Raw genomic sequence first — 24,757 nt, forward strand, 5'->3', positions numbered from 1 at the left:
AAATAGCCTCCAACACTCTACTCGGCAAACTGGATGCAGTCTATCACAGTGCCATTCGTTTTGTCCGCAAAGCCCCATATACTACCCACCACTGCGACCTGTATGCTCTTGTTGGCTGGTCCTCGCTACATATTCGTCACGCCAGACCCACTGGCTCCAGGTCATCTGTAAGTCTTTGCTAGGTAAAGCTCCGCCTTATCTCAGCTCACTGGTCACGATAACAACACCCACCCGTAGCACGCGCTCCAGCAGGTATATCTTACTGGTCATCCCCAAAGCCAACACCTCATTTGGCCGCCTTTCCTTCCAGTTCTCTGCTGCCAATGACTGGAATGAATTGCATAAATCGCTGAAGTTGGAGACTTATATTTGCCTCACTAACTTTAAACATCAGCTATCTGAGCAGCTAGCCGACCGCTGCAGCTGTATATAGTCCATCTGTAAATAGCCCACCCAATCTACCTACCTCATCCCCATATTGTTCTCTTTTACACACCAGTATTTATACTTGCACACCATCATCTGCTCATCGTCATCTGCTCATCTATCACTCCAGTGTTAATTTGCTAAATTGTAATTACTTGCTACTATGGCCTATTTATTGCCTTACCTCCTCACGCCATTTGCACACACTGTGTATAGACTCTTTTTCTCCCTATTGTGTTATTGACTGTACACTTGTTTATTCCATGTGTAACTCTGTGTTGTTGTTTGTGTCGCACTGCTTTGCTTTATCTTGGCCAGGTCGCAGTTGTCAATGAGAACGTGTTCTCAACTGGCCTACCTGGTTAAATAAAGTTGAAATAAAATACCAAAAATATTGAGTGCCATAGTCTGGTTTCTAAAACGGAAGTTAATGGTTATCTGTAGGAGGGATGTATATGGTGGAGACAATTAAGCTTGGAATGTACTGAGTAACGGAAAGGCAATCACATGGTTGCCGGCACTGATAAGGGTGGAGAGATGTGGTTCAGTGAGGAATGGGGGCCGAGGTCAGTTCAGGTCACATTAAGGGAGAAGGAATAGTTTATTGCCCGCATCACTTAACTTCCTGCCTAGCAATAAAGATGTAATGTTCAGAGGGAAGGAGGATACTCCACCCAAATTGGGGTATATATACTACCACTGGTGGAACCATGTCTTTGTCTGTGCAGCTGTCCGACCCTTTGGGTGAATAAACTTGGTTTGAGCTTTACTAAGCCTCCGTGAGTGTTTTACTCTGTTTATTTAGAACCTAACACCTGGAACCAAAAAGAGTTATCATACGGGGACGGCTGAAGATCACTTTTGGAACCCTTTTTCTATTGAGTGCAGTGTCTCCATTATGGGGACGGTAATCGGCTCACACAGAAGGCCCATTGTGTGGCCAGGATCCCCCTGCTGACCCCTTCCATTGTCATCCCAGCGGACAGTTCCGCAACGCCGCAACATACCTTTGGAAATTCCCGAATTCGGCATCCGGGGCGCTCTATCGAGGCTCTATGGCTGGCGTGGAAATTCCCAGGCGTAGGATTGGACTGGGAGGCCAGGTAACGACAGATGCTAACTGTTAAAATCAACACCATAACACTCCGTAAATGAGGAAGTCGTAAGGAGTCCTCGCTGCGGCGCAGCGCTCTAATTTGCACGGTGGGTGCACTGAAGCAAAGGCAGAGTAACACGGGGGATGAGGAGGGAGATATCCCCCTCATTACCTAAAGAGGCTACCAACTTCTGAGCAACGTCCTGGAGCAAATCCTCACAGAGAGAGAGAGAGAGAGAGAGACAGGGACACAGACGTGCACACATAAGCTCTAATCAGCACAAGCAGCCCTCTAAAATGAACTGAAATGTCTATATGGGGACGGATTTGATGTCACAGATGGAACAGCCGTACATCTCAGTTATTGGTAATAGGCAAGGGGTTGGGAATCAGCCCTCACATACACACACTCTCCACTCTCCTCCAGGCAAGAGAGACCGGCTGCAAAACAAGATGTGACACTCCTTTGAATTCACTCCCTGTTGTTTTCTTCCAAAAAGGAATCATTGCACAATTGTCATTTCCAGGAATTCTCTGACACATACCACTTATTTCACCCAGAAAACAATCCCTGTTGGGCAGCCCGTGTTTCAGGGCAAACCAAGCCATCTGCATCCCACAATCAGCACAGGGAATATATTATACGACAGTGTCTTGCATCCCAAACGGAACCCTATTTCCTATATAGTGCCCTGCTTTTGACCAGAGCCCTATACGGGCACCTGGTCAAAAGTAAAACACTAAATAGGGAATAGGGTGCCATTTGAAGCCAAGCTAGTGTTTCACACCAATTAAAACCATGGCCCAATAAAAATCACATAAAATCTGTTTCACCATTTCCCCAAAGGGAAGATTAAATTTACACCCCATACTTACAACGATAGATATTACATCCAAACGAAACATGCTGTTCGGCTAATTCAGCATTAAGCGTACACAGAGTTTGTACACCCACAGAGTTTGTACACACGCGCGGCATGCGATGAATGGTGAGTAATGTACACTCGTTATCTGGTGATTTACGATGGTTTGAGTCCTTTAATGGCCCTGTGTTCTTTGGTATGGCGCTGAGGGAGATAGGGAGTAGGGGGGAGAGTTAGTGCGTGTGTGGCGGTGTGGGGGGGCTGACGGCAGTTTAAGGCAGGGATCAAGCTAGATGAAGCCGATTTTTTTCTTGAGTGGATGGTCGGGGGGCCGGAAACTAATTTACAAATCATTTGTAGACTGCAAATTGACCGCGAGAAGCCCAAACAGATATAATGTTCGATTAAAAAGTCATTTCAAATATCGCTTACATTTGTATCTCTATTGTGCATGGGAATACTTGGGAACAGATTTGTTCAATAAGAGGGGGGGCGGCAAATAAAACCACCTGTGGGCCAAATTCAGTTGGGGAACCTTGGTTTAACTTCTTGAGAATACAGGGGGTGCTGTTTTTGCATTTGCATAATTGCCTCTACAGATTAAACTGCCTCTTATTCAATTATTGCTGTTACTATATGCATATAACCATATACCATTGGATAGAAAACAAGCTATGGTTTCTAAAACCGTTTCAATTTTGTCTCTGAGTGAAACACAGGTCATTTGACAGCACTTTCCCTGAGCAAGAAGAAGATTGCAAGATGTGTATGCTCGCTTCAACGCTCTGCCTATATATGGTCACGCCACCTATGACCCGAAACACACTTCATTCGTCTTCCTCTGGGTGTCAGGAAGACGTCAGAGGAGAATTTTTTTGTTTATCTTGTACTGACGTGAAATAAGACCTATTTCTTTAGCGTGACCGACAACTTCCGGTTTTCTGAAACGCGCGTTTTAGAGGTGCAATCGTCTTTTGTTATGCTGCCGTTACGGATGAAAACTATCTCCGTCTCGAAGTTTGTTTGATACATGTGACCATATCATCTTAATGTATGTTTTTTCAATATAGTTTAATCAGATTATTTGAATTTTTTCGGGAGTTTTGCCGTGTTCCGTTCTGTGAGTTTTTTAACTTTGGACAGAACCGTGCTAGTCGACCAGTACCTACGCTAAATGAAGAGGGAAAGTTGCCATTGTGAATGGATTGAACGACTCATCAGGACTAAGGACACCTTGATCAACATTCTGATGAAAGATCAGCAATAGTAAGACCCAATTTACGATGTTATTTCATATATCTGTCGTGCATGTGAACTGGTCGGGCGCGCCCAGCTGGTTCTGGCTGGCGTGGCTATGCTAATTTAGCGCTACATTTTGTTTTCGCTATAAAACATTTAATAAATCTGAAATATTGTTTGGATTCACCAGATGTTGGGCTTTCAATATCTGTACGCTGTGTATTTTTTCTGAAATGTTTTAAGACAAGTAATTAGTTATATGAAGTTGGTCTCTGTAATTTTTCTGGCTGCATCAGCACTATATCAGATTGCAGCTGCAATGTAGAACTGTGATTTATACCTGAAAAATGCACATTAAAAAAAAAAAAACTATGCTATACCATAAATATGTTATCAGACTGTCATCTTATGAATTTGTTTGTTGGTTAGTGGCTATATATATTTTCATTTAGTCGAATTAGTGATAGCTACTGACGCAGGAAAAAACTGTTGGAGTAAGAAAATGGTGTCTTTTGCTAACGTGTTTAGCTAATAGATTTACATATTGTGTCTTCCCTGTAAAACATTTAAAAAATCTGAAATGGTGGTTTTATTCACAAGATCTGTGTCTTTCATTGGGTGTCTTGGACTTGTGATTTAATGATATTTAGATGCTACTATTTAATTGTGACGCTATGCTAACGATGCTAATCAGTGTGGGGGGGGGGGGGGGGGGGGCTCCCGAATCCGGGTTAGGTACTCGGTAGAGGTTAAGGGATAGCGCTGCTTCTCACACAGGACATACTATATAAACATTTAGAAAGATCAACGTCCTACAGATGCCGAGGAGAACTATTCAGGCTCCATAACAGATTCATATACTAACTATATAGTTTAAACACATATGGACATACACAGAAACATGTACACACACACACACATATATTCAAGCACACACACACACACACACACACACACACACACACACACACACACACACACACACACACACACACACTCTCTCTCTCACCTTCCCTTTATTTCTCCTATCCCTTCTTTATTGTCATCTCTCTCTCTCTCTCCATTTCAAACTCTGCACGTCTATGAGTTGGTGTGTGGACTGGAGAGATCACTGTGTCTCCAAGCGGGACCCTGTCCTGAGAACGGAGCTGGGGGTCTGTGAGGTGACAAGCCTGGAGAGGTTGAGGGGCCCGAGAGTTGGATCACGGGGCTCACATTCAACCCAGTACACCTCTAATTAGGGAATTCTCCACAATGTAGAGGGACATATAAGATCCCCCACACGGCACAGAGATATAAACCCCTCCTCAGCGCTCACACATCCCACAGCCTAGAGACCACACAAGGGTAAGGGACGGTGGGGCAGAGAACGGCAGAGAACGGCAAGATGCAAGATGGCACCGACAGCGATGGTCGCTTCGAGTCCTTAGGAAACTATGGAGTATTTCGTTTTTTTTCTTTCAGTAAGTATTTCTTACATTGTTAGCCCAGAAAATCTAAAGCGTTATTAAATACAGCCGGGAAGAACTACTGGATATAAAGGCAACATCAACTTACCAACATTACGACCAGGAGTACGACTTTCCCAAAGCGGGTCCTTTGTTCGCACCACCACCCAGGACATTGGATCTTATCCCAGAGGCCGACCCAAAACAACGTCGCCGCAGAAGAGGTAGACGGAGCGGACTACTGGTCAGACTTTAAAAGGTGTGCACACCACCCACCGCTTCCAAGTATATTACCCGCTAATGTCCAGTCTTTAGACAACAAGGTAGACGAAATTAGGGCAAGGGTTGCCTTCCAGAGAGACGTCAGAGATTGTAACATTCTCTGTTTCACGGAAACATGGCTCTCTCGGGATATGTTGTCGGAGTCGGAACAGCCACCGGATTTCTTCATGAGTTGCGCCGACAGAAATACACATCTCTCTGGGAAGGAGAAAGGGCGGGGATGTATGCTTCATGATTAATGACTCATGGCGTAATCATAACAACATACAGGAACTCAAGCCCTTTTGTTCACCTGACCTAGAATTCCTTACAATCAAATGCCAACCATATTATCTCCCAAGAGAATCATCACAGCCGTGTATGTCCCCACTCAAGCAGATACCACGGCGGACATCAAGGAACTTCACTGAACACTATGTAAACTGGAAACCATATATCCTGAGGCTGCATTTATTGTAGCTGGGGACTTTAACAAAGCAAATTTGAGAACTAGGCTACCTAAATTCTATCAGCATATTGATTGTAGCACTCGCACGGGCAATATACTGGATCACTGCTACTCTAACTTCCGCGATGCATACAAGGCCCTGCACCGCCCTCCCTTCGGCAAATCCGACTGCGACTTCATTTTGCTCCTGCAGAAACTCAAACAGGATGTACCCGTGACAAGACCCATTCAACGCTCGTCTGACCAATCAGAATCCACGCTTCAATATTGTTTTTATCACGCAGACTGGGAAATGTTCTGGGCAGCCTCAGAGAATAACATCGATTTATACACTGATTCGGTGAGTGAGTTTATAAGGAAGTGCATTGGAGATGTTGTACCCACTATGACTACTAAACCTACCCTAACCAGAAATTGGATAGATGGCCGCATTTAACCATGGAAATATTTTTTTGAATATGGCTAAATATAAACAGTGTAGTTATTCCCTCCGCAAGGCAATCAAACAAGCGAAATGTCGGTATAGGGACAAAGTTGAGTCGCAATTCAACGGCTCAGACACGAGAGGTATGTGGCAGGGTCTACAGGCAATTACAGACAACAAAAAGAAAACAAGCCACGTCACGGACACCGACGTCTTGCTTCCAGACTAACTAAACACCGTTGCCCGCTTTGAGGATAATACAGTGCCACCAAGGACTGCGGGCCCCTCCTCTCCTTCTCTGTGGCCGACGTGAGTAAGACATTTAAACATGTTAACCCCCGCAAGGCTGCTGGCCCAGACGGCATCCCTAGCCGCGTCCTCAGAGCATGCGCAGACCAGCTGGCTGGTGTGTTTACAGACTATTCAATTGCTCCCTATCCCAGTCTGTTGTAAACACATGCTACAAGATGGCCTCCATTGTTCCTGTACCAAAGAAGGCAAAGATAACAGAGCTAAATGACCATCACCCGTAGCCCTCACTTCTGTCATCATGATGTGCTTTGAGAGACAAGTCAAGGATCATATCACCTCCACCTTACCTGCCACCCTAGACCCACTTTAGTTTGCATACCGCCCCAACAGGTCCACAGACAATGCAATCGCCATCACACAGAACACTGCCCTATCCCATCTGGACAAGAGGAATACCTATGTAAGAATGCTGTTCATTGACTACAGCTCAGCATTCAACGCCGTAGTACCCTCCAAACTCGTCATTAAGCTTGAGGCCCTGGGTCTCAACCTCGCCCTGTGCAATTGGGTCCTGGACTTTCTGACGGGCCGCCCCCAGGTGGTGAAGGTAGGAAACAACATCTCCACTTAGCTGATCCTCAACACTGGGGCCCTACAACGATCCTTGCTCAGCCCCCTCCTGTACTCCCTGTTCACCCATGACTGCGTGGCCATGCACGCCTCCAACTCAATCATCAAGTTTGCAGACGACACAACAGTAGTGGGCTTGATTACCAACAACGACGAGACAGCCTACAGGGAGGAGGTGAGGGCCCTCGGAGTCTGGTGTCAGGAAAACAATCTCTCACTCAACATCAACAAAACAAAGGAGATGATCGTGGACTTCAGGAAACAGCAGAGGGAGCACCCCCTATCCACATCGAAAGTTAAGTTCCTCAGCGTACACATCACGGACAAATTGAAATGGTCCACCCATACAGACAGTGTGGTGAAGAAGGCGCCAACACCTCAGGAGGCTGAAGAAATGTGGCTTGTCACCTAAAACCCCCTCAAACTTTTACAGATGCACAATTGAGAGCATCCTGTCGGACCGTATCACCGCCTGGTACGGCAACTGCACCGCCCACAACCGCAAGGCTCTCCAGAGGGTGATGTGGTCTGCATAACGCATCGCCGTGGGCAAACTACCTGCCCTCCAGGACACCTACAGCACCCGATGTCACAGGAAGATCAAAAAGATCATCAAGGACAACAACCAACCAAGCCACTGCCTGTTCACCCCGCTACCATCCAGAAGGCGAGGTCAATACAGGTGCATCAAAGCTGGGACCGAGAGACTGAAAAACAGCTTCTAAATCAAGGCCATCAGACTGATAGACAGCCATCACTAACACAGACTCTAATCATTGTCCACTTTAATAAATGGATCACGAGTCACTTTAAATAATGCCACTTTAATAATGTTTACATATCTTACATTACTCATCTAATGTATATACTGTATTGTATACCATCTATTACATCTTGCCTATGCCACTATTATTAGGTAGTTATTGTGGAATTGTTAGATTACTTGTTAGATATTACTGCACTGTCGGAACTAGAAGCACACGCATTTCACTACACTCACATTAACATCGGCTAACCTTGTGTATGTGACCAATACAATTGGATTTGATTGGTCAACAGGACACAAGATTCTCCCATTGGACAGTGGTACCCCGGGAGGGGGCTCGCGAGAAGGTTGGGGGGGGGGGGGGTAAAGCTACAAGGTGTCTTCCAAGATTTCCCACAGTGTGGTCTTGTGGGGTGGGCGAGAGGGGTGGCTGGGTATTGGTGGCTGGGGAGGTAGTGATTGACAGGGGGAAGGTTACAGTGTAACACCTGCTAATCAGGCTTGGGGTTAACACGTTGTGGTGTGCCGACTCCTCGGTCAGCTATTCTGGAACACCATAACACCATAACACACACACACACCTACAGAGATTCTCTCTGTGATCGACAAAGATTGATGAAAGAGTTCAAATGCTGTCAGATCCTTTCTGGGGGAGCTGTGATTGACTCGCTGTGTCTGATGTTAAAGATGACTGATCTTGACCATACTGGTCCTGGCCTCAGAGATAACACTACTGTGCTGCTGTGATATGCTATTATAACGTGAACATATCACACTACAAATCTCTCTCTCTCAACAATGTACATATTGCCAAAGCTTACTTTGGCTATTTACAATATGAAAATAATAGGAATCAAAATTGTCAATGGGACAACAGTAACAAAATTAACCAAGGGCCAAAATAACCATACATTGAACGATAACAATAAGCATACAGTAGAGAACATGTGCAGGTTGATTGGTCTCTCTCTCTCTCCCCCGTCCTTGTCCTGACAATCTCTTTGAAGTTCCACCACTTTCAACTGAGATTTGATTAAAAATAGTTCCGTCTCCGTCTTTTAATTCAAAAGGGCAATCATTAGAATTCCACTAACACTGACGCATCAAGTTCTGCAACTAGCTACCTTCTCTAAAATGAGCTAAGCTATTTAAAGCATGGACATCTATTGATTTGAGAGAGAGAGAGAGAAAGAGAGAGAAAGAGAGGGAGCGAAAGAGAGAGAGAATAGAGAGAGATGATAGAGAGAGAGAGAGAGCGAAAGAGAGAGAGAAGAGAGAGAGAGCAAAAGAGAGAGAGAGAATAGAGAGAGAGAGGGCGAAAGAGAGAGAGAGAGAATAGAGAGAGAGAGCAAAAGAGAGAGAGAGAATAGAGAGAGAGGGCGAAAGAGAGAGAGAGAGAATAGAGAGAGAGAGCAAAAGAGAGAGAGAGAATAGAGAGAGAGGGCGAAAGAGAGAGAGAGGAGCAGAGAGAGAGAGAGCGAAAGAGAGTAGAGAGAGAAGAGCGAGAATGAGAGAGAGAGCAAAAGAGAGAGAGAATAGAGAGAGAGAGGAGTAGAGAGAAGGAAAGTGGAGCTGTCAAAATATCACCAAGGGATCTGTGTTAAGAAAATGAATTACAGTGTGGAAAGAGAGAGAACCGTCTGGACGTCCTTCCTTCTACTGCTACTTCAGGAGCCATCCTACCCTCGACACCGCGGCCTGTTGGAATAATTAACCGTGTGACGCGAGCCGTGGATAACACACACACACACACAGTGGATAAGGCCATCTCACATTAAGCTCTCATCAGCCATTAAATACCTTTAACCCCGTGACATGTTGCCCTCTGCTATCTCAGCTGTTGGCAGATCCGCATTTCAAAAAAGGTATTCGATTTCAAGTGTTTGGCTCTCGCTCTCCTCTATGTATAGGTATCCCCTTTAACTTGACGCCCCGGGAAAGGTGACTGGACAGACACGGCGGGGTTGTTCTGTGCACTGAAGAGGATGTTGATGGTTTGGAGAAGTGGGAGGTTGGTTTTGGCTTACCTGTCCCTTTGTTGCGGTCCACAAAGCAGTACTTGAGCTCGTATTCTCTCAGAATCTCGTGGACCTCCTGCAGAGAGAGAGGGGGGGGGGGGGGGGGGGGGGGGGTTGTAGGGTGGGAGAGAGGGGTAGAAACAGAGAGAGGTGAGTTTAAACATGGGGGAATAAAAAATGGATTTTTGGGGGGGAACAACCGAACACACTAACGTCTCGGTGTTTCCCGATGGGACACTTCTTCGATTCGTTGACAGCTGAGGCAATTTCCCCCCTCAGAAATACTTTTCAGAAGTCTTTGGTGGAAGGTTTCCCTATTGTAATCGTTCTCTTGTATTGGGGAATTAGATCAAACATATCCTCAAGTTGAATCGCCTTTTTGGGTTCTTTAACAAGAACATGTCGTTTACACTCACAGTGGAGATACATTCCCAAAAACATATGAATCGGAATATTAAGACACTAAATCAGACACCCTTCTGCCCGCACATTTAACAGAGGCTCCTATCCAGAGCGACATACAGTCAAAGCATACTGCCCACCAACCCAGCAGCCCATGCATTATCTGACAGAGGAGAGGGCAGAGGTCAAAGTGCAGTGGCTACTGTATACGGGGGTAGTGGTGCCTGCCTGCTGCCTGAGAGACGTATGGCTGGTCTCTGGGGAACTGTAAACATGACTTCCTTTAAAACACGGCCTGGGGACGTGCCGAGCAGAATGCAAGCAGGCAGGAGATGGGCTGCATATAACATCAAAGAGAGGCGTATATCGTTTCACCTCCCTGTTCCGTTTCGCTCAACGCTACCCTCTCTGCTACCATCTCCGCTCCAACACACACACACCACGCTACGAGTCATCCTCTTATCGCGGAAGGCCACACACACCCACGCAGGGTCACTCGTAGCTAAAAAAAAAAGAGCAGCTCTTATGGGATGTAAGAGGAAATCAAAGCACTTCAACAAGCCCGCTCTCTCTCCACTCCTCCTTCATCCCAGGGTGCTGTACAGAGAGAGCAGAGCAACGTGTCCCGTAGGTAGATAGTCATCTATCTGACTCACCTCCCACAGAGAGAGAGAGAGAGGGAAAAGAGAGAGGAGAGAAGGAGAGCAGAGAGCTGTACATCCTGCACAGCAGCCCATTGCTCTTCTCTCTCCCCCCCTCGCCCTACCTACCTACCTCCCTCTTTCTGCATGCTTTCTCTCCCATTCGCTCCTTTTAAGCCCAAGCACACACACACCGCTCACTGCTGTGAGCGTCACTGTGTTAGTCTGTCCGGGGTGAGATCAAAACAGAGCTGTTGTATTTCCTCAAACTTGTATGTCTCGGCGCTCACAGATCGGAGATGGGTGAAGGCAGCGAGGCCGAACTATCCTGCTGACAAACCTCCATTAAGCCACTCTGAAGCCCCTCATCAGCATCCTGTAGAACCCCGCTGAGACACTTTAGAGCACTTTAGACATGCATGCTGTGTCAGACCATGCCGTACGGTTCTATGCTACTCTATTTCTACGCTGCTCCGCTCCGTGCTAAAAGGTGGTGACATTTTGAGCAAAGTACGTTGGTTCCAAAGCATCAGCCTACCAGCCACCCACTCCAGCCCCTGCGGTGGGTCTCTCTGCTTTGGTTGTGACTCCTGTGTGTGTCCTGCTGTGCTGGCAGTGGTCTGACATTAAAGGGATACTTCAGGATTTTGGCAACGATGCCCTTTTATCTACTTCCCCACAGTCAGATGAACTTCGTGGATACCATTTGTATGTCTCTGCGTGCGGTTTAAAGGATGTTGCTAGCATGCTAGCGGATACCCAGACTTCCAGTCATTGTTCTAATACTAGTTAGCGTTGGCTCGCGAAACTCCGCCCGACTTCCTTTATACTGGACACAGAAACATAAAAATGGTATCCACAAGTCCCTCTGACTCTGGTGAAGTAGACAAAAGGGCCTCGTTGCCAAAATATTGCTGCAGCTACCCCCTTTCCTGCAGTAAAAATACCAAATTGCCCACTTGTGGCCTCAGGTGTGGAATGAATTAGTATTTTTCATAATGAAAAATAATTAATAAACATATATATTTTTTAAACACGCAGAAAATCCTGTGTTTTTATGTCAGACGGTTTTGTTATATATCAGTCTTCGGTGATGTACACTACATGGCCAAGAGTATGTGGACACCTGCTCGTCGAACATCTCATTCTAAAATCATGGGCATTAATATAGCGTTGATCCCCCACCCCCGCCCCCTTTGCTGCTATAACAGCCTCCACTATTCTGCGAAGGCGTTCCACTAGATGTTGGAACATTGCTGCGGGGACAATTCATCCCAAATGTGTTCGATGGGGTTGAGGTCAGGGCTCTGTGTAGGACGGTCAAGTTCTTCCACATTGATCTCGACAAAACATTTCTGTATGGACCTCGCTTTGTGCACTGGGGTATTGTCATACCGAAACCGGAAAGGGCCTTCCCTAAACTGTTGCCACAAAGTTGGAAGCACAGAATCATCTAGAAAGTCACTGTATGTTGTAGCGTTAAGATTTCCCTTCACTAGAACTAAGGGGCCTAGCCCGAACAATGAAAAACAGCCCCAGACCATTGTTCCTCCCCCACTAAACATTACAGTTAGCACTATGCATTCGGACAGGTAGCGTTCTCCTGTCATCCGCCAAACCCAGAGTCGTCTGTCGGACTGCCAGATGGTGAAGCGTGATTCATCCCTCCGGAGAACGCGTTACCACTGCTCCAGTCCAATGGCGGCAAGCTTTACGCCACTTCAATACGGGCTACTGACAATGTGTCTATGGAGATTACCGATTACCGATTACCGAACGTCTACCGAATAGAACTTCCGCACTCAACAACCCGGTCGCATTCCGCTTCGCTCCACAGGTAGTATCACATTTTCATTTCATTTCATTACAGTACAACGGTTTGATTTGTTTGATCGTAGCTAGCTACATAGCTAGCTACATAGCCGTCTTTGTATCAAAGATAATTGTGTAGTCTAGAGCGATTTTCTAGGTTAGCTAGCCAGCTATTGTCGTTCTTTTAACGCAACGTAACGTAATCAACACTGCTAGCTAGCCAGCTAGCCACCGAATAGCAGCACTGTAGCAGCACTGTAGAAACTATTATACTCAACGGAACGACTTGATTAGTGTAGTGTCAACAACGCAGCCACTGCCAGCTAGCCTACAAAGTCACCAACGCAGCCACTGCCAGCTAGCCTACAAAGTCACCAACGCAGCCACTGCCAGCTAGCCTACTTCAGCAGTACTGTATCATTTTAATCATTTCAGTCAATAAGATTCTTGCTACGTAAGCTTAACTTTCTGAACATTCGAGACGTGTAGTCCACTTGTCATTCCAATCTCCTTTGCATTAGCGTAGCCTCTTCTGTAGCCTGTCAACTATGTGTCTGTCTATCCCTGCTCTCTCCTCTCTGCACAGACCATACAAACGCTTCACACCGCGTGGCCGCGGCCACCCTAATCTGGTGGTCCCAGCGCGCACGACCCACGTGGAGTTCCAGGTCTCCGGTAGCCTCTGGAACTGCCGATCTGCGGCCAACAAGGCAGAGTTCATCTCAGTCTATGCCTCCCTCCAGTCCCTCGACTTCTTGGCACTGACGGAAACATGGATCACCACAGATAACACTGCTACTCCTACTGCTCTCTCTTCGTCCGCCCACGTGTTCTCGCACACCCCGAGAGCAGCTGGTCAGCGGGGTGGTGGCACCGGGATCCTCATCTCTCCCAAGTGGTCATTCTCTCTTTCTTCCCTTACCCATCTGTCTATCGCCTCCTTTGAATTCCATGCTGTCACAGTTACCAGCCCTTTCAAGCTTAACATCCTTATCATTTATCGCCCTCCACGTTCCCTCGGAGAGTTCATCAATGAGCTTGATGCCTTGATAAGCTCCTTTCCTGAGGACGGCTCACCTCTCACAGTTCTGGGCGACTTTAACCTCCCCATGTCTACCTTTGACTCATTCCTCTCTGCCTCCTTCTTTCCACTCCTCTCCTCTTTTGACCTCACCCTCTCACCTTCCCCCCCTACTCACAAGGCAGGCAATACGCTTGACCTCATCTTTACTAGATGCTGTTCTTCCACTAACCACATTGCAACTCCCCTCCAAGTCTCCGACCACTACCGTGTATCCTTTTCCCTCTCGCTCTCATCCAACACTTCCCACACTGCCCCTACTCGGATGGTATCGCGCCGTCCCAACCTTCGCTCTCTCTCCCCCTGCTCAAACCTTCTCCAACCTATCTCCTGATTCTGCCTCCTCAACCCTCCTCTCCTCCCTTTCTGCATCCTTTGACTCTCTATGTCCCCTATCCTCCAGGCCGGCTCGGTCCTCCCCTCCCGCTCCGTGGCTCGACGACTCATTGCGAGCTCACAGAACAGGGCTCCGGGCAGCCGAGCGGAAACGGAGGAAAACTCGCCTCCCTGCGGACCTGGCATCCTTTCACTCCCTCCTCTCTACATTTTCCTCTTCTGTCTCTGCTGCTAAAGCCACTTTCTACCACTCTAAATTCCAAGCATCTGCCTCTAACCCTAGGAAGCTCTTTGCCACCTTCTCCTCCCTCCTGAATCCTCCTCCCCCTCCCCCCCCCCCCCCCTCCTCCCTCTCTGCAGATGACTTTGTCAACCATTTTGAAAAGAAGGTCGACGACATCCGATCCTCGTTTGCTAAGTCAAACGACACCGCTGGTTCTGCTCACACTGCCCTACCCTGTGCTCTGACCTCTTTCTCCCCTCTCTCTCCAGATGAAATCTCGCGTCTTGTGACGGCCGGCCGCCCAACAACCTGCCCGCTTGACCCTATCCCCTCCTCTCTTCTCCAGACCATTTCCGGAGACCTTCTCCCTTACCTCACCTCGCTCATCAACTCATCCCTGACCGCTGGCTACGTCCCTTCCGTCTTCAAGAGAGCGAGAGTTGCACCCCTTCTGAAAAAAACTACACTCGATCCCTCCGATGTCAACAACTACAGACCAGTATCCCTTCTTTCTTTTCTCTCCAAAACTCTTGAACGTGCCGTCCTTGGCCAGCTCTCCTGCTATCTCTCTCAGAATGACCTTCTTGATCCAAATCAGTCAGGTTTCAAGACTAGTCATTCAACTGAGACTGCTCTTCTCTGTATCACGGAGGCGCTCCGCACTGCTAAAGCTAACTCTCTCTCCTCTGCTCTCATCCTTCTAGACCTATCGGCTGCCTTCGACACTGTGAACCATCAGATCCTCCTCTCCACCCTCTCCGAGTTGGGCATCTCCGGCGCGGCCCACGCTTGGATTGCGTCCTACCTGACAGGTCGCTCCTACCAGGTGGCGTGGCGAGAATCTGTCTCCTCACCACGTGCTCTCACCACTGGTGTCTCCCAGGGCTCTGTTCTAGGCCCTCTCCTATTCTCGCTATACACCAAGTCACTTGGCTCTGTCATAACCTCACATGGTCTCTCCTATCATTGCTATGCAGACGACACACAATTAATCTTCTCCTTTCCCCCTTCTGATGACCAGGTGGCGAATCGCATCTCTGCATGTCTGGCAGACATATCAGTGTGGATGACGGATCACCACCTCAAGCTGAACCTCGGCAAGACGGAGCTGCTCTTCCTCCCGGGGAAGGACTGCCCGTTCCATGATCTCGCCATCACGGTTGACAACTCCATTGTGTCCTCCTCCCAGAGCGCTAAGAACCTTGGCGTGATCCTGGACAACACCCTGTCGTTCTCAACTAACATCAAGGCGGTGGCCCGTTCCTGTAGGTTCATGCTCTACAACATCCGCAGAGTACGACCCTGCCTCACACAGGAAGCGGCGCAGGTCCTAATCCAGGCACTTGTCATCTCCCGTCTGGATTACTGCAACTCGCTGTTGGCTGGGCTCCCTGCCTGTGCCATTAAACCCCTACAACTCATCCAGAACGCCGCAGCCCGTCTGGTGTTCAACCTTCCCAAGTTCTCTCACGTCACCCCGCTCCTCCGCTCTCTCCACTGGCTTCCAGTTGAAGCTCGCATCCGCTACAAGACCATGGTGCTTGCCTACGGAGCTGTGAGTGGAACGGCACCTCAGTACCTCCAGGCTCTGATCAGGCCCTACACCCAAACAAGGGCACTGCGTGCATCCACCTCTGGCCTGCTCGCCTCCCTACCACTGAGGAAGTACAGTTCCCGCTCAGCCCAGTCAAAACTGTTCGCTGCTCTGGCCCCCCAATGGTGAAACAAACTCCCTCACGAAGCCAGGACAGCGGAGTCAATCACCACCTTCCGGAGACACCTGAAACCCCACCTCTTTAAGGAATACCTAGGATAGGATAAAGTAATCCTTCTGACCCCCCCCCCCGCCCCCATAAAAGATTTAGATGCACTGTTGTAAAGTGGCTGTTCCACTGGATGTCATAAGGTGAATGCACCAATTTGTAAGTCGCTCTGGATAAGAGCGTCTGCTAAATGACTTAAATGTAAATGTAAATGAGATTGCATGGCTGTGTGCTCGATTTTAGAAAACCTGTCAGCAATGGGTGTGGCTGAAATAGCCGAATCCACTCATTTGAAGGGGTGTCCACATACCTTTGTACATGTAGTGTACATAAAGTGTAATATTGGGATGCAAACTCAAAATGGAATACATTTAAACTCTATATCTGACATGGTCAAGGTGTTTTCTTTTGTTTAAGCCCATAACCATGTGTGTGAGATGTATACTTTTGTTTCAAAGTACATTTGTTTAAGACTACTAAGAAACACTCTGTGTGACCCTGATTCAGCCCACTGCAGTAAAAAAGGTTAAATAGTACAGCGATAACTTAACTCAGTTAACAAGAAACAGCGGTATACGTACGTATGCTGTCTATATCTGAAAGATATCTGAATGCATTTTAAATTGCACCCAATTCATACATAGTGCACTAATTCTGACCAGGGCCCAGCACCTACTTTTTAAGCAGAGCCCTATATGAGCCCTGGTCAAAAGTAGTACACTATATAGGGAACAGGATGCCATTTGGAACACAGCCTCTAATTCACTCTACCATACGAGGCACGGAGGGGAGCTGTCTAAACTCATCTCCATTCAGAGAGAGATATACAGTGTACACAACACAGAGAGCATTTTCCTCTATATCTCCATCTCTCTCTCTCTCTTTCTTTTCCTCCTCTGCCTCTCCCTCTCTCCTCCTAACGCGTCTCCGTCCACAGTGGATAATGGGTCTTAAATGAGTCCAAAGCCCTTCCCGGACACAATAATCAGAGATATGGATTAAGGCATACTACACGTCAGGATTTGTTGTCTCTCCTGCGCACAATCCCTGTCTTTCAAATGTAAATCGGCCTAGAAATCATTTAAAGGGGTGGTATGGGCAGGCTGTGGCCCTGACCCTGGATGCGTCCTAAATTCCACCCTATTCCCTCTATAGTGCACTACTTTTGACCGGGGCCCATATAGCTGCAATTTGGGACACATCCCCAGTACAGGCCAGGCAGGCAGGCGAGGTGGCCAGGGCAGAGCAGAACAAGGACAGGACACAGGGAGCTGATTCCCTTAGCCATGGCTAATATATTTACACAGGGAGTGGCAATCATTGAGTTACACCTCAGCTCTTAACGCACACACACACATCTACTCCCCAGTCACAGAAGCTTAATCAGGTGGTTTACAAACACAGGGAGTGGCCTGAGAGGATTTGGGGTACAAGTCTCAAAGTCTATCCTGTCTGAGTTAGTGACCATGTGGGTCAGTGAGAGAGAGATAGAAAGAGAGGAACAGAGAGAGGGACAGAGAGAGGGGCTGAGAGAGGGGCTGATTACAGTGAGTGGCTGCATTAGAGGGAGTGCATCTTCAACAAACAGCCAGCCAGTCTGTGAGTTTAAGCTCTGGGTAGTTACTAGAGGGCCAGCGTAGAACACTGAATGGCTGCTGGCGCCTAGTATGGGAGGTCTTCATGCCCTTGAATGGGTCAAGTATATGATTACCAGTGGTGGAAAAAGTAAAATTGTCATACTTGAGTAAAAGTAAAGATACCTTAATAGAAAATGACTCAAGAAAAAGTGAAAGTCACCCAGTAAAATACTACTTGAGTAAAAGTCTAAAAGTATTTGGTTTGAAATATACTTTAGTATCAAAAGTAAATGTAATTGCTAAAATATACTGAAGTATCAAATGTAAAAGTATAAATCATTTCAACTTTCTTATATCAAGCAAGCCAGACAGCATAATTTTCATTTTTTTTTTTTAAATGTACTGATAGCCAGGGGTACACTCCAACACCGAGACATAATTTACAAAATAAGTATTATGTTTAGTGAGTCCACCAGGTCAGAGGCATTAGGGATGACCAGGGATTTTATCTTGATGAGTGTGTGAATTGGACCATTTTCCTGTCCTGCTAAGCATTCAAAATGTAACGAGTACTTTTGGGTGTCTGGGAATAGTAAATAGTACATTATTTTCTTTGGGAATGTAGTGAAGTAAAAGTAAAACTTGCCAAACATATAAATAGTCAAGTACAGATACCCAAAACAACTACTTAAGTAGTACTTTAAAGTATTTTTTACTTAAGTACTGATGATTACCTAGATATGGTATGAAAGTCCCGCTACTTTATGGATCACGTCCCACACTGTTTTTGAATGGCTTTCAAGATTACACAACGCCTTCAGAAAGTATTCAGATCCTTTGACTTCTCCCACATTCCTGTGCGCTCTGGAGCAGGTTTTCATCAAAAATCTCTGTACTTCGCTCCGTTCATCTTTTATTTATATATATTTTTTTACCCATTTTACACCCCAATTTCGTGGTATCCGATCGGTAGTTAGTCTTGTCTCATCGCTGCAAATCTCATATGGACTCGGGAGAGGTGAAGGTCGAGAGCTGTGCTCCCCCCGAAACACAACCCAACCAAGCCGCACTGCTTCTTGACACAATGCATGCTTAACCCGGAAGCCAGACACACCGATGTGTCGGAGGAAACACCGTACCTAGTGACCGTGGCAGCATGCACTCCGCTACAGGAGTCGCTAGAGAGCGATGGGACAAGGACATCCCTGCCGGCCAAACCCTCCCCTAACCCGGACGACGCTTGGCCAATTGTGCGCCGCCCCATGGGTCTTCCGGTCACAGCCGGCTGCGACAGAGCCTGGACTCGAACCCAGAATCTCTAGTGGCACAGCTAGCACTGTGATGCAGTGCCTTAGACCACTGCGCCACTCAGGAGGCCCTGCTCCGTTCATCTTTCCTCGATCCTGACTAGTCTCCCAGTACCTGCCGCTGAAAAACATCCCCACAGCATGATGCTGCCACCACCATGCTTCACCGTAGGGATGGTGCCAGGTTTCCTCCAAACGTGACGCTTGGCATTTAGGCCAAAGAGTTCAATCTTGGTTTCTTAAGACCAGAGAATCTTCTTTCTCATGCTCTGAGAGTCTTTAGGTGCCTTTTGGCAAACTCCAAGTGGGCTGTCATGTGCCTTTTCCTGAGGAGAGGCTTCCTTCTGGCCACACTCCCATAAAGGCCTGATTGATGGAGTGCTGCAGAGATGGTTGTCCTTCTGGAAGGTTCTCCCATCTCCACAGAGGAACTCTAGAGCTCTGTCAGAGTGACCATCAGGTTCTTGGTCACCTCCCTGACCAAGGCCTTTCTCCCCCGATTGCTCAGTTTGGCCAGACGGCCAGCTATAGGAAGAGTCTTGGTGGTTCCAAATCTTCCAATTAATAATGATGGAGGCCAATGTGTTCTTGGGGACCTTCAATAATGCAGAGATGTTTTTATTTTTAATAAATTAGCAAAAATGTCTTAAAACCTGTTTTCATTTTGTCCTTATGGGGTATTGTGTGTAGATTGCTGAAAAAAAAAATATTGAATACATTTTAGAATAACTGTCAGGGCTCAGGAGAAGACCCAGTTGCAGACAGTTTCGAATTAACTAACGTTTATTACAAAAACCGGGGGGGGGGGGGGGGGGGGGGGGAAATGGCAGGTCAAGGGCAGGCAGAGGTCAGTAGTCCAGAGCAGAGCCCGAAAGGTACAGAACGGCAGGCAGGCTCAGGGTCCGGGCAGGCAGAGGTCACCTATCCAGGGTGGTGTGACAAGGTACAGAACGACAGGCAGGCTCAGGGCAGGCAGAATGTTCAAAAACTAGGAAAGCTAGAAAACAGGAACTAGTAACAGAAATGCACACAGGACAAAACGCTGGTAGGCTTGACGAAACAAAACGAACTGGCAACAAACAAACAGAGAACACAGGTATAAATACACAGGGGATAATGAGGAAGATGGGCGACACCGGGAAGGGGGTAGAGACAAGCAAAAAGACAGGTGAAACAGATCAGGGTGTGACAATAAGGCTGTAACGTAACAAAATGAGGAAAAAGTGAAGGGGTCTGAATACTGTCCGAAGGCACTGTATATGTTAAATTCTATTCGTATTTGTGGATAAAATGTCCTTCTACATGATGCATTTCATGAAGGTTTTCGATTAGAAGTAAATGAATAAACGGAAAATATATAATTTTACGTATATCTTAAATGACCGGCTTTTCATGAATTTGATAATATAATCTTGAAGTCCATTCAAAAAAACAGTGTGGGACACGATCCAGGAAGTAGGCGGGACTGTCATACAATATTATAATATAGGTATTACTTCCACTGTATGTGGTAAACATGACCGTGCCACGACTTACTGTGTCCCCATATTCCACTCTGACCTCCTGTTCCCCGTACTGTCCCCGGTGACTTCCTCTATGGAGTGTCTGACAGGTGGCTCACTATAGCACAGCACGGATCACACACACACACACACAAAGCTGAACAGTCTCACTTCATAGGACATCTCGTAGGCCGGGCTAAAAGGCTTTCTCCGCTGCGGCATCGATAACCTCGTTTCCTCTCCTCATCCCCCTCTTCTCCTCTGCTACTCGTCTCTCTGACGAAATGTTCATGCAGTGTTACAGTACCCCCGGAGCCCAGAGAGAACAAGAACATGCACACGTACGTAATCAGATCTCACTCTCTCCCTCTGTATAACATGTTCTCTCCCTCACTACCTTCCTAACACCCTCTTCCTCTATTTCACACACTGTCCTCTCCTTTATCTTCTCAGGGGGCTAAACACCATCTCCTCTTCCTCTATTTCACACACTGTCCTCTCCGTTATCTTCTCAGGGGGCTAAACACTATCTCCCCTTCCTCTATTTATCACACTGTCCTCTCCTTTATCTTCTCAGGGGGCTAAACACTATCTTTTCTATTTCACACACTGTCCTCTCCTTTATCTCCTCAGGGGCCTAAACACTATCTCCTCTTCCTCTATTTCACACACTGTCCTCTCCTTTATCTCCTCAGGGGGCTAAACAATATCTCCCCTTCCTCTATTTATCACACTGTCCTTTCCTTTATCTTCTCAGGGGGCTAAACACTATCTCATCTTCCTCTATTTCACACACTGTCCTCTCCTTTATCTCCTCAGGGGGCTAAACACTATCTCCTCTTCCTCTATTTATCACACTGTCCTCTCCTTTATCTTCTCAGGGGGCTAAACACTATCTCTTCTATTTCACACACTGTCCTCTCCTTTATCTCCTCAGGGGCCTAAACACTATCTCCTCTTCCTCTATTTATCACACTGTCCTTTCCTTTATCTTCTCAGGGGGCTAAACACTATCTCATCTTCCTCTATTTATCACACTGTCCTCTCCTTTATCTCCTCAGGGGGCTAAACACTATCTCCTCTTCCTCTATTTATCACACTGTCCTCTCCTTTATCTTCTCAGGGGGCTAAACACTATCTCCTCTTACTCTATTTATCACACTGTCCTCTCCTTTATCTTCTCAGGGGGCTAAACACTATCTCCTCTTCCTCTATTTATCACACTGTCCTCTCCTTTATCTTCTCAGGGGGCTAAACACTATCTCCTCTTACTCTATTTATCACACTGTCCTCTCCTTTAACTTCTCAGGGGGCTAAACACTATCTCCTCTTCCTCTATTTCACACACTGTCCTCTCCTTTATCTCCTCGGGGGCCTAAACACTATCTCCTCTTCCTCTATTTATCACACTGTCCTCTCCTTTATCTTCTCAGGGGGCTAAACACTATCTCCTCTTACTCTATTTCACACACTGTCCTCTCCTTTATCTTCTCAGGGGGCTAAACACTATCTCCTCTTACTCCTCTCTCTACAGGCATGCGTCATACATGGGCTCTTTTTCCAGTCACCTCACCTGATCCCCCCCCCCCTGTCTCTGTGTGTCCCTGCTGGAGCTCAGGACTCAGGTGGGGGCACAGCTGCACACTGCCGCCTCAGCAGCGGCTCGTCACATACCATGGCACCAGCAAAACCGTCACACTGACTGGGATATACAGAGAGCTGCCACCAGCAAAACCTCCTCACAGATAAAAGCTAACCTAGCCACAGAGGTTACAATGGGCTTCCAAGGGCAAAGCTATAATGATATGTTAGTACCTTGCAAATCTTTTTTAAGTGCATTGCCCGCTAGAACTCATAACAGCCACTTCAAATTTACATAGATATTAGATAACAGAATGACATGGTTTGTGCTACATAAGTAAAATTACTTTTTTCGAATGTGCAGCTTTAGTACCATAAGCAACTCCAGTCCTTAGCAGTTCAAACTGCTCTGTGAATGATTGGAAATACAGCTTTCTGAAGGTTGACAGGTTTACAAAGTCAATCAATCAAACGCATATTATGAAGCCCTTCTTTACATCAGCAGATGTCACAAAGTGCTACACAGACACCCGGCCTAAAACCCCAGACAGCAAGCAATGCAGGTGCAGAAGCACACAAAGTCGAAGGATATCTGTGGGGAAATAGATCCTAACATGTCACGTGGTGTACCCCAGGTGTTTCAGTCAGAATGCACAAGAACTATGGTGGTTTAAAGTGTCAGTCCCAGCTTCCGAAATATACACTTGAAAGGGAGAATGAACACAGATATTGGACTACAATGATATGCTCCCACCAGGGAGTGAGTTGCAATAACAGCTTCTGAGTCAGTGCCTGAGAGAAACAGGCAAAGAGATAGCCTGACAGACAGAGAGATGGGCTCTGGTAAACAGGCAGTTGCAGGAAGCAAACAGCAGGTAGGAGGCTGCTCCTTCTTGCTCCGCTCTCTCCTCCACCGGCTCCACTATATTGGCTAGCATTTAGGCCAGAAGCAGGCAGTAAACACTGTCTCTCTCTCTCCCTTTACTCCCTCCACTTTCTCTCCTCTCTGTCTCTCTCTCTCCCCCTCCACTCCACTCCAATCTCTCTCCTCTCGGTCTCTCTCCCCCTCCACTCCACTCTCTCCTCTCGGCCTCTCTCCCCCTCCACTCCCCTCTCTCTCCTCTTGGTCTCTCTCTCTCCCTCCACTCCCCTCTCTCTCCTCTCGGTCTCTCTCTCTCCCTCCACTCCCCTCTCTCTCCTCTCGGTCTCTCTCTCTCCCTCCACTCCCCTCTCTCCTCTCGGTCTCTCTCTCTCCCTCCACTCCCCTCTCTCTCCTCTCGGTCTCTCTCTCTCCCTCCACTCCCCTCTCTCCTCTCGGTCTCTCTCTCTCCCTCCACTCCCCTCTCTCCTCTCGGTCTCTCTCTCTCCCTCCACTCCCCTCTCTCCTCTCGGTCTCTCTCTCTCTCCCTCCACTCCCTTCTCTCCTCTCGGTCTCTCTCTCTCCCTCCACTCCTCTCTCTCCTCTCGGTCTCTCTCTCTCCCTCCACTCCCCTCTCTCTCCTCTCGGTCTCTCTCTCTCCCTCCACTCCACTCTCTCTCTCCTCTCTCCCCCTCCACTCCCCTCTCTCTTTCTCCACAGGCTCCGTCCCTGCTCTGTTTATTGCAGTGGTAATCAGTCTGGTAATACGAGACTACTGTTCATTCACTGTCAACAGTGTTTCAGGTTTGCCTTTCTTCAGGGGAGAGCGGAGTGTTGAACAGAGAGGGAGATAGGGACATGGAGGTGAGAAATAGTACTACATGGATATCTTGTTGTGAATGCAACACAAACTGTTTACATTTCAGTGGAATTGCTGTATACAGTATGAAATGTCATAGGCTACTGTGAGCGCAACATATTCCACTTTAAGTTGCCAAGAGTCCTTTCTTCTCAATGCTTGTCAAGTCAATTACTCTGGACCAGCTCTGATAATAACAGTGTAATAATCTGTGAGCGTGTGATGAAAGAGTGACTGTATGAATAGAGGCTGTGCTCCACAATGCAATGAGTGGGAATGTAACTGTGAATAGAGACTGTGCTCCACAGTGTGTAACCAGGCATCATGCTGCTCTAATGACCACCCCTCCGCAGGCAGCTAGCTCTACACCAGTCAGCCAGGCAGATAGCTCCTACACCCAGGCTCAGAGTCAGGCAGGCTGCACCACTCAGCTGTCTTGTCAGCTATTTCAGTCCCCTTAGGGAGCTACTCAGGGAGGGGGGGATACCATTATATCAATACTAATAATAATCTATTCAACCCTTAATGAAGCTGAGCAAAAAAGACTGTATAAAATAAATACCAAGTTATTGTATGCTCCCAAAAATTTGAAAAGTATATTATTCTATACTAATACAATTGCTTAGAGAAAGAGATTGTGTTTAATAACAAGTAAAAATAAAATACAAAATTATCAGAAGATACGTCAAAATTATTGCCACACCTAAAGATTCTTGTAAATAAAATACAATAAAATCTGCCTTAACATTCAACTTTTTTAAGTTCATCTCATTTTAAGGAACCGTATTGCGGCCTTCTTTGGCTTCCTGTTTCACTAGGGTATAAAAATGAGGTAACACCCATTTCAAATCTGTTTGTCATCCATCACCATTGGGAAAGGCAAAGAACTCACAAATTAAGAGAGACAAATGGTTGTTGACCT

At 47.0% G+C, this 24,757-nt stretch overlaps 1 protein-coding gene across 4 annotated transcripts in view; it reads right to left on the reverse strand.

Annotated features, from left to right (window-relative positions):
* Positions 1–24,757, reverse strand: part of LOC129855524 (ribonucleoprotein PTB-binding 2-like) — a 74,427-nt gene that overhangs the window by 43,082 nt on the left and 6,588 nt on the right. For all 4 annotated transcript variants that reach the window (XM_055923283.1, XM_055923286.1, XM_055923284.1 and 1 more), the window contains one exon: positions 9,902–9,968. In XM_055923283.1, the coding sequence (XP_055779258.1) occupies positions 9,902–9,968 (67 nt within the window). Of the gene's footprint in view, positions 1–9,901; positions 9,969–24,757 lie in introns of those variants that run through there.

Source organism: Salvelinus fontinalis, chromosome 5, assembly GCF_029448725.1.
Source record: "Salvelinus fontinalis isolate EN_2023a chromosome 5, ASM2944872v1, whole genome shotgun sequence".
In the NCBI taxonomy this organism is placed as follows: Eukaryota; Metazoa; Chordata; class Actinopteri; order Salmoniformes; family Salmonidae; genus Salvelinus; species Salvelinus fontinalis.